Source organism: Entelurus aequoreus, linkage group LG03 (assembly GCF_033978785.1).
Source record: "Entelurus aequoreus isolate RoL-2023_Sb linkage group LG03, RoL_Eaeq_v1.1, whole genome shotgun sequence".
NCBI lineage: Eukaryota > Metazoa > Chordata > Actinopteri > Syngnathiformes > Syngnathidae > Entelurus > Entelurus aequoreus.
In genome coordinates this window covers 87,694,122-87,705,512 of record NC_084733.1, presented here as the reverse complement: position 1 = coordinate 87,705,512, position 11,391 = coordinate 87,694,122, and the positions used below count along the sequence as shown (strand labels likewise).

The window sequence follows — 11,391 nt, the reverse complement described above, 5'->3', positions numbered from 1 at the left end:
CCAGTGCCTCCATGGAAATGCTCCGGACAGGCTAACCTCCTCCAACGTCCGAGGACAAAGCTACGAACAATGTCTGTGTAACGCTCTCCCTGACTACCTGAGGGCACCACAGACTGTGGATGCTTTTAAAAAAGGCTTAAAAACCCTTCTTTTTAAAAAAGCCTTTTTTTTTAGATATATGCATACTAGTTTTAGCTATTTGGCTGTTTTATTTTTTATTTTTTTTATTATCTTTTTTTGTTTTTTATACACTGTAGCACTTTGAGGTTGTTTACTCAACGTGAAGTGCTTTTTACAAATAAAATCTATTATTATTATTATTCCTTTGAAAAATCCTCAATTTCCGGACTAATCATAGAAATCTGCAGAAACGATGTCGTTTCCCTATTGTGGGATAAATTTAAGTACCGTATTTTTCGGACTATAAGTCTTGAGTTTTTTTCATAGTTTGGCCGGGGGTGCGACTTATACTCAGGAGCGACTTATGTGTGAAATTATTAACACATTAGCGTAAAATACCAAATAATATTATTTATCTCATTCACGTAAGAGACTAGACGTATAAGATTTCATGGGATTTAGCGATTAGGAGTGACAGATTGTTTGGTAAACGTATAGCATGTTCTATATGTTATAGTTATTTGAATGACTCTTACCATAATATGTTACGTTAACATACCAGGCACGTTCTCAGTTGGTTATTTATGCCTCATATAACGTACACTTATTCAGCCTGTTGTTCACTATTCTTTATTTATTTTAAATTGCCTTTCAAATGTCTATTCTTGGTGTTGGCTTTTATCAAATAAATTTCCTCAAAAAATGCGACTTATACTCCAGTGCGACTTATATATGTTTTTTTCCTTCTTTATTATGCATTTTCGGCCGGTGCGACTTATACTCCGAAAAATACGGTAAAATCCCTTCTTTTTAAAAAAGCCTTTTTTTAGATATATGCATACTAGTTTTAGCTATTTGGCTGTTTTAGTTTTTTTTTTTTTATTATCTTTTTTTTTTTTTTAATACACTGTAGCACTTTGAGGTTGTTTACTCAATGTAAAGTGCTTTTTACAAATAAAATCTATTATTATTATTATTCCTTAGGAAAATCCTCAATTTCAGGACTAATCATAGCAATCTACAGAAACGATGTCGTTAAATTAAAGTATGTGCGACCCTGTGCCCTCAGTGATGGCGGACAGCCTTACAGGCGCGCACAGAACATTCCGATTGAGTCGCGATATTCCGGACGTTGCTCCGTTTTGTGGAAAAAAGTGGGATATTTTGAAACAAAAAAAAAATGTTAAGGCTAGTACCGTATTTTTCGTATTATAAATCGCAGTTTTTTTCATAGATTTATACTCTGGAGCGACTTATGTGTGAAATTATTAACACATTACCGTAAAATATCAAATATTATTTATCTCATTCACGTAAGAGACTAGGCGTATATCAGCAATCGTCACACACACGTCAACCAATAAAAATTTGGCGGGGGCGGGTCACGACAGAAGTGCATTGTGAAAAAAAAAAGATGCTACCACTTCCGTACCAATGAAAATTGATCATTTCAACATTGGCGGTAACTTATAGAAACTGAGAAGGGCTGAACAAAAATGGCAGCGAAAAGGAAATCGTATACTGCAGGTTACAAGCTGGAAGTAGTGAAATATGCAGCAGAAAACGGCAATCGAGCGGCAGAAAGAAAGTTTGGAGTACGCGAGAAACTTGTAAGGGACTGGCGACTTATACTCTAATACAGGGGTCACCAACGCGGTGCCCGCGGGCACCAGGTAGCCCGTAAGGACCAGATGAGTAGCCCGCTGGCCTGTTCTAAAAATAGCTCAAATAGCAGCACTTCCCAGTGAGCTGCCTCTATTTTTTAAATTGTATTTATTTACTAACAAGCTGGTCTCGCTTTGCCCGACATTTTTAATTCTAAGAGAGACAAAACTCAAATAGAATTTGAAAATCCAAGAAAATATTTTAAAGACTTGGTCTTCTTTTGTTTAAATAAATTCATTAATTTTTTTACTTTGCTTCTTATAACTTTCAGAAAGACAATTTTAGAGATAAAATACAACCTTAAAAATGATTTTAGGATTTTTAAACACATATACCTTTTTACCTTTTAAATTCCTTCCTCTTCTTTCCTGACAATTTAAATCAATGTTCAAGTAAAAAAAAAATTTTTATTGTAAAGAATAATAAATACATTTTAATTTAATTCTTCATTTTAGCTTCTGTTTTTTCGACGAAGAATATTTGTGAAATATTTCTTCAAACTTATTATGATTAAAATTCAAAAAAATTATTCTGGCAAATCCAGAAAATCTGTAGAATCAAATTTAAATCTTATTTCAAAGTCTTTTGAATTTCTTTTAAAAAATTTGTTCTGGAAAATCTAGAAGAAATAATGATTTGTCTGTTAGAAATATAGCTTGGTTCAATTTGTTATATATTCTAACAAAGTGTAGATTGGATTTTAACCAATTTAAAACATGTCATCAAAATTCTAAAATTAATCTTAATCAGGAAAAATTACTAATGATGTTCCATAAATTTTTTTTTTAATTTTTTCAAAAAGATTCGAATTAGCTAGTTTTTTTCTTCTTTTTTCGGTTGAATTTTGAATTTTAAAGAGTCGAAATTGAAGATAAACTATGTGTCTTCTCCTCTTTTAAACCGTTCAATTAAGTGTAAATATCATTAATTATTAATAATAACATAGAGTTAAAGGTAAATTGAGCAAATTGGCTATTTCTGGCAATTTATTTAAGTGTGTATCAAACTGGTAGCCCTTCACATTAATCAGTACCCAAGAAGTAGCTCTTGCTTTCAAAAAGGTTGGTGACCCCTGCTCTAGTACGACTTATATATGTTTTTTTCCTTCTTTATTATGCATTTTCGGCCGGTGCGACTTATAATCCGAAAAATACGGTAAAGTTGAGACTGCCGTTTGAGTCTTAAAACCGAGTGAGTGTCCGCTGATGCAGGAGCAACATTTGGAAACTTGGCTCGACTGCGTCATCTAATTAAAAAAAAAAAAACCCACCTTGTCTGAAAGATCCAGCACTTGAAGTGTGACAAAGCTTTGGGGGTGTTTTCTCCCCTCCCCTCAAAATGTGGCCATGAAGCAAAGTGCTCTTACTAGTCAGAGTCCGAACCGGGGGAGTCCTCTTCATGCGGGACTAGGAGGGTTTCTTCGAGGGGCGCTAACGTGCCGTCTTGCTTGACGCCCATGGGACGGATCAAGCGCTGCCTGTGGACACAAACAATAAGTCAAAACAGGATGACGATTTTCATAAAGTCGGTTTATTTCAAGCTAAAGTGCTTCCGGGAGCAGATGCTTTGCATGACCGCGGCACCTCCTCCTCCTCCGCGGACACTTGCTCCAACCCCTCACCCGCTCGGACCCCTCCTCGCCTGTGGCAGTTTAATTACAGGATCAGCCCCAGGGATAATCTCCTCAAAGCCACGGCTGCTCCTTCATCCTAATCCAATTATACCTCCTGTGTGTGTGTGTGTTCTTCTACATCTACAGTACCCTTCTTGAGACATCAACAAGGAAAAGTACCGGTAGCTTCCATATGAGGAGGTGTGAACAAGTGATGACATAAATCATGGTCCCAATACAGAAAACCATTGCATCTAATATAGAATGTCTCATTTGCACCCCTGGTGGTGGAATATATCAAAATGAGGGTGGTCCCAAAAAGGAGGGATTTTTCAAATTGACTGTGTGTCGCTTTTAAAAGTGCTCCCCCTCTGGCCAACATAAGTAATAAGTAGAGATGTCCGATAATGGCTTTTTTGCCGATATCCGATATTGTCCAACTCTTAATTACTGATTCCGATATCAACCAATACCGATATATACAGTCGTGGAATTAACACATTACAGTGTTTCCCACACATTCATTTATTTGTGGCGGCCCGCCACGAAAGAATTACGTCCGCCATAAATAAAAATAAATAAATAAATAAAATACATTTTTTTATTTTTTTTGTCCTGTCCAGCTTCTCAGGCAAATCATATAGTTGATGTAGATGCCCATATAGGCTGCTCAGATTTACTTTACAAAAGAGAAGTGTAGGATACTTCTCTTGTTGCCTTATTTGTATTTGACCACTACTGTTTTCTGTTTATTTGTTACTGACTGTGGCAGGACACCTCTGCCTCTGTTTCACTTTATGTTGCTGGTAAATAATATGGTTGTAGTAGTAGGCTAAAGTTAAATGATTTAGTATGCACTAATTAAAGGGGCAGAGCTTTAAGAGACATTTTAGCTTTTATATTTTATAAGATATATTTTTTGTAAGAACCACAATTAATAAATATATTTCAGTGAATAACTTATTGTTCAAATCTGTATATAAATATGTACATAAAGTGTTGTAATTATATTGTAAAATGGATGGATGGACCTTTAAAACAAAACTGTTATTAATTAGTAAGTATACATTTTTTTAGTCTTTTTAGAGAAAATCATATCATTGTAGTAAATTATGCAAATTACTCGATGATGTCATGGTGACCACGCCCATAGCCACGCCCCCACCGCCACAGGTATCTTGGCAGTTTATGGGAAACACTGCATTACTATGCCTAATTTTGTTGTGATGCCCCGCTGGATGCATGAAACAATGTAACTTTACCATGAATTGATTAACGTGGACCCCGACTTAAACAAGTTGAGAAACGTATTCGGGTGTTGCCATTTAGTGGTCAATTGTACGGAATATGTACTGTACTGTGCAATCTACTAATACAAGTTTCAATCAATCAATCAATCAAAAACAAGGTTTTCCAAAATAAGAGAACAACTTCAACTCCAGTTATGGAAAAAAGTGCCAACATGGCACTGCCATATTTATTATTGAAGTCACAAAGTGCATTATTTTTTTTAACATGCCTCAAAACAGCAGCTTGGAATTTGGGACATGCTCTCCCTGAGATAATCCTAATACCCACTACAACTATGGGAAATACTATACTTTGACTTTCACAAAGTGCATTTTTTTTATTTTTCTTAAACATGCCTCAAAACAACAGCTACAAAAACACACACAGCTTCAGTGCAGAGTATACTAGAGTATACTTGCCAACCTTGAGACCTCCGAATTCGGGACATGGGGAGGTGGGCGGGGTTTTGGGGAGGGGCGGGGTTTGGTGGTAGCGGGGGGTGTATATTGTAGCGTCCCGGAAGAGTTAGTGCTGCAAGGGGTTCTGGGTATTTGTTCTGTTGTGTTTATGTTGTGTTACGGTGCGGATGTTCTCCCGAAATGTGTTTGTCATTCTTGTTTGGTGTGGGTTCACAGTGTGGCGCATACAAACCCCGTTTCCATATGAGTTGGGGAAATTGTGTTAGATGTAAATATAAACGGAATACAATGATTTGCAAATCCTTTTCAACCCACATTCAATTGAATATATATGAAGATATTTGATGTTCAAACTCATAAACTTAATTTTTTTTTTTGCAAATAATAATTAACTTAGAATTTCATGGCTGCAACACGTGCCAAAGTAGCTGGGAAAGGGCATGTTCACCACTGTGTTACATGGCCTTTCCTTTTAACAACACTAAGTAAACGTTTGGGAACTGAGGAGACACATTTTTGAAGCTTCTCAGGTGGAATTCTTTCCCATTCTTGCTTGATGTACAGCTTAAGTTGTTCAACAGTCCGAGGGTCTCCGTTGTGGTATTTTAGGCTTCATAATGCGCCACACATTTTCAATGGGAGACAGGTCTGGACTACAGGCAGGCCAGTCTAGTATCCGCACTCTTTTACTATGAAGCCACGTTGATGTAACATGTGGCTTGGCATTGTCTTGCTGAAATAAGCAGGGGCGTCCATGGTAACGTTGCTTGGATGGCAACATATGTTGCTCCAAAACCTGTATGTACCTTTCAGCATTAATGGCGCCTTCACAGATGTGTAAGTTACCCATGTCTTGGGCACTAATACACCCCCATACCATCACACATGCTGGCTTTTACACTTTGCACCTAGAACAATCCGGATGGTTCTTTTCCTCTTTGGTCCGGAGGACACGACATCCACAGTTTCCAAAAACAATTTGAAATGTGGACTCATCAGACCTCAGAACACTTTTCCACTTTGCATCAGTCCATCTTAGATGAGCTCAGGCCCAGCGAAGCCGACGGCGTTTCTGGGTGTTGTTGATAAACGGTTTTCGCCTTGCATAGGAGAGTTTTAACTTGCACTTACAGATGTAGCGACCAACTGTAGTTACTGACAGTGGGTTTCTGAAGTGTTCCTGAGCCCATGTGGTGATATCCTTTACACACTGATGTCGCTTTTTGATGCAGTACAGCCTGAGGGATGGAAGGTCACAGGCTTAGCTGCTTACGTGCAGTGATTTCTCCAGATTCTCTGAACCCTTTGATGATATTACGGAGTGTAGATGGTGAAATCCCTAAATTCCTTGCAATAGCTGGTTGAGAAAGGTTTTTCTTAAACTGTTCAACAATTTGCTCACGCATTTGTTGACAAAGTGGTGACCCTCGCCCCGTCCTTGTTTGTGAATGACTGAGCATTTCATGGAATCTACTTTTATACCCAATCATGGCACCCACCTGTTCCCAATTTGCCTGTTCACCTGTGGGATGTTCCAAATAAGTGTTTGATGAGCATTCCTCAACTTTATCAGTATTTATTGCCACCTTTCCCAACTTCTTTGTCACGTGTTGCTGGCATCAAATTCTAAAGTTAATGATTATTTGCACAAAAAAAATGTTTATCAGTTTGAACATCAAATATGTTGTCTTTGTAGCATATTCAACTGAATATGGGTTGAAAATGATTTGCAAATCATTGTATTCCGTTTATATTTACATCTAACACAATTTCCCAACTCATATGGAAACGGGGTTTGTATTTGTAACAGTGTTAAAGTTGTTTATTCCAAAGACTATAAAAATGGGACCCATTACCTCCCTGCTTGGCACTCAGCATCAAGGGTTGGAATTGGGGGTTGAATCACCAAAAAATTATTTCCGGGCGCGGCCACCGCTGCTGCTCACTGCATTAGGCATAATAATGTGTTAAAGGCCTACTGAAATGAATTTTTTAAATTTTTAAACGGGAATAGCAGATCCTTTCTATGTGTCATACTTGATCATTTCGCGATATTGACATATTTCTGTTGAAAGGATTTAGTAGAGAAAATCGACGATAAAGTTCGCAACTTTTGCTCGCTGATCAAAAAAACCCTTGCCCCTACCGGAAGTAGCGTGACGTCACAAGCGGTAGTGCTGCTCACAATTCCCCGTTGTTTACAATGGAGCGAGAGATATTCGGAGCGAGAAAGCGACGATTACCCCATTGATTTGAGTCTGGATGAAAGATTTGTGGATGAGGAACGTTAGAGTGACGGACTAGAATGCAGTTCAAGAGATATCTTTTTTCGCTCTGACCGTAACTTAGGTACAAGCTGGCTCATTGGAATCCACACTCTCTCCTTTTTCTATTGTGGATCACGGATTTGGATTTTAAACCACCATACTATATCCTCTTGAAAATGAGAGTCGAGAAGGCGAAAAGGACATTCACAGTGACTTTTATCTCCACGACAATACATCGACGAAGCTCTTTAGCATGAGGTAACGTGATAGCATCTGTCTCAAATGCAGATAGAAACAAAATAAATAAATCCCTGACTGGAAGGATAGACAGAAGATCAACAATACTACTATCAGGAGACACCGAACCAAACACTGGACATGTAAATACACGGTTAATGCTGTGCCGCCTGTCGAAGCCTGGCAATGCTGTTGCTAACGACGCTAACTTAGCAACGGGACCTCGTCAGAGCTATGATAAAAACATTAGCGCTCCACCTACGCCAGCCAGCCCTCATCTGCTCATCAACACCCGTGCTCACCTGCGTTCCAGCGATCGACGATGCGGTCGGCGGCCCGGAGACGTAGGAAGTCAAGGTGAGGTCGCCGGCGCTAGCGCGTCTGCTATCCAATCAAGTCCTCCTTGTTGTGTTGCTACAGCCAGCCGCTAATACACCGATCCCACCTACAACGTTCTTCTTTGCAGCCTCCATTGTTCATTAAACAAATTGCAAAAGAGTCACCAACACAGATGTCCAGAATACTGTGGAATTTTGTCGAAGAAAACAGAGCTCTGTGTATTGTGTCCAAACACTTCCGTGGACCTCGCGATGTCCCGCGCATACGTCATCCTCCAAAGGCGTTTTGAACCGGAAGTTTAGTGGGAAATTAAAAATTGCACTTTATAAGTTAACCCGGGCGTATTGGCATGTGTTGCAATGTTAAGATTTCATCATTGATATATAAACTATCAGACTGCGTGGTCGGTAGTAGTGGCTTTCAGTAGGCCTTTAATTCCACGACTGTATATATCGGTATCGGTTGATATCGGAATCGGTAATTAAGAGTTGGACAATATCGGCAAAAAAGCCATTATCGGACATCTCTAATGATGATGTTGTTTTTTTTCTGTATCCCATTAGCTTGTGCGGGAGGTGTGTACCTAATCATCGGTCCTATGAAGCCTGACAAGATGTGGATAGAGAACAAACAATATCTTTGTCCAATTAACAAGACGAGCACAAAGAAAGGCGGGCAGGTGTAATGGCTGGTTGGTGCACAGACTATGTGCTAATTGGACGTGCTGTAAAGCAGTTAGTAGACAACATTCTTTCAGCGCTCTGACTCGTCTCCTGAGAGTCAGGTCTTCCCGGGAGTCATCACGCTGAGGATGAAAGGGAAAGGAATCTTCCTCTTAGGGGCGCACGTGCCTCATTACCGCAGCACCCTCGGACGACAATTGTTAGGCCTCCGTCCGCCCAAACCCGCCTTCATCCTTGTGTGGCCACTGATTGGCTGCTCAGACCGAGGAGAATAAAGTCAAGACATGCAGGGGTAATTAAAATCACCATAAAAGACACCTGCGCTGACAGGTTTGCTCTGTCGGCCAATTAGGTGGAGCTTAATTATTGGCGATAACGACGCTGCTTTCATTTTACTCCCGCTGAATGCAGCCGTGTGCTGGAAGTCGGGCGGAGCCTAATTGAAGCGGAGAAGGTAAAATTCCTGCTCGGACGACTCGGTTGGCAAGGGGCAAAGCTTATTGGTGACTTTTGAATGCTAGCACAGGAAAGGTCAACGCTAATACACAGCGAGGTGCCTCCATGCTGGCTTGTTAAAATGTTAGCAGAGTGATCAACAGCCTGTCTACATTTTAATAGACTGGAACATCAAAAGTTGAAGTCCTTTCACCAAAATATTCGGGGGAGATATAGTTCTAGTAACACCAAACTAACATACAAAACCCAAAAGCAGTGAAGTTGTCACGTTGTGTAAATGGTAAATAAGAACAGAATACAATGATTTGCAAATCCTTTTCAACTTATATTCAATTGAATAGACTGCAAAGACAAGATATTTAATGTTTATACTGAGAAAGGTCATTTTTATTTTTTTGGCCAAATAATCATTAACTTAGAATTTAATGGCAGCAACACATTGCAAAAAAGTTGTCTCAGGGGCATTTTTACCACTGTGTTACATGGCCTTTCCTTTTAACAACACTCAGTAAAGGTTTGGGAACTGAGGAGACACATTTTTTGAAGCTTTTAAGGTGGAATTGATTTTGATTTTGATTAAAGAATCCTCATTAGCTGGTTGCCACAACAACCCACTAGTCTTCCTGGGGTCCACAAACTCAATACAATTACAAGTAAAAACCTATAATTATAACTACACAATACAGAAACAAATACAAATCACCAACAAGCAAACAATTTAAAGTCTCAGAATATTAATTACCATGTAAATATAACTACCGTATTTTTCCGACTATAAGTCAGTTTTTTTCATAGTTTGGCCGGGGGTGTGACTTATACTCAGGAGCGACTGTGTGAAATTATTTACACATTACCGTAAAATATCAAATATTATTATTTAGCTCATTCACGTAAGAGACTAGACGTATAAGATTTCATGGGATTTAGCGATTAGGAGTGACAGATTGTTTGGTAAACGTATAGCATGTTCTATATGTTATAGTTATTTGAATGACTCTTACCATAATATGTTACGTTAACATACCAGGCACGTTCTCAGTTGGTTATTTATGCCTCATATAACGTACACTTATTCAGCCTGTTGTTCAATATTCTTTACTTATTTTAAATTGCCTTTCAAATGTCTATTCTTGGTGTTGGCTTTTATCAAATAAATTTCCCCAAAAAATGCGACTTATACTCCAGTGTGACTTATATATGATTTTTTCCTTCTTTATTATGCATTTTCGGCAGGTGCGATTTATACTCCGAAAAATACGGTACACAATAGAAAACCAAACAAAAATCATACTAATTTACGGACTCAGATACAATATTAGTTTCCTTTTAAAAACCTGTTTACTTTCAATTATTTCCCATTCTTGCTTGATGTACAGCTTAAGTTGTTCCACAGTATGTTGTGGTATTTTAGGCTTCATAATGCGCCACACATTTTCAATGGGAGACAGGTCTGGACTACAGGCAGGCCAGTCTAGTACCCGCACTCTTTTACTATGAAGCCACGTTGATGTAACACGTGGCTTGGCATTGTCTTGCTGAAATAAGCAGCGGCGTCCATGATAACGTTGCTTGGATGGCAACATATGTTGCTCCAAAACCTGCATGTACCTTTCAGCATTAATGGTGCCTTCACAGATATGTAAGTTACTCATGCCTTGGGCACTAATACACCCCCATACCATCACACATGCTGGCTTTTACACTTTGCGCCTAGAACAATCCAGATGGTTCTTTTCCTCTTTGGTCCAGAGGACACGACGTCCACAGTTTCCTAAAACAATTTGAAATGTGGACTCGTCAGACCACAGAACACTTTTCCACTTTGTATCAGTCCATTTTAGATGAGCTCGGGCCCAGCAAAGCCGGCTGCGTTTCTGGGTGTTGTTGATAAATGGCTTTCGCTTTGCATAGTAGAGTTTTAACTTGCACTTACAGATGTAGCGACCAACTGTAGTTACTGACAGTGGTTTTCTGAAGTGTCCCTGAGCTCATGTGGTGATATCCTTTACAAAGTGATTTAGCTTTTTGATGCAGTACCGCCTGAGGGATCCAAGGTCACGAGCATTCAATGTTAGGTGCAGTGATTTCTCCAGATTCTCTGGACCTTTTGATGATATTACAGACCTTAGATGGTGAAATCCCTAAATTCCTTGCAATAGCTGGTTGAGAAATGTTGTTCTTAAATAATTTGCTCAGGCATTTGTTGACAAAGTGGTGACCCTCGCCCCGTCCTTGTTTGTGAATGACTGAGCATTTCATGGAAGCTGCTTTTATACCCAATCATGGCACCCACCTGTTCCCAA

The 11,391-nt window shown here is 39.1% G+C and overlaps 1 protein-coding gene across 1 annotated transcript in view; it reads right to left on the bottom strand.

Annotated features, from left to right (window-relative positions):
- Positions 1-206: 206 nt before the first annotated feature.
- Positions 207-11,391, bottom strand: part of ric8b (RIC8 guanine nucleotide exchange factor B) — a 27,731-nt gene continuing 16,546 nt past the window's right edge. The window contains exon 10 of the mRNA XM_062043094.1: positions 207-3,262. Coding sequence (XP_061899078.1) covers positions 3,151-3,262 — 112 coding nt within the window. The 3' untranslated portion in view covers positions 207-3,150. The remainder of the gene's footprint in view (positions 3,263-11,391) is intronic.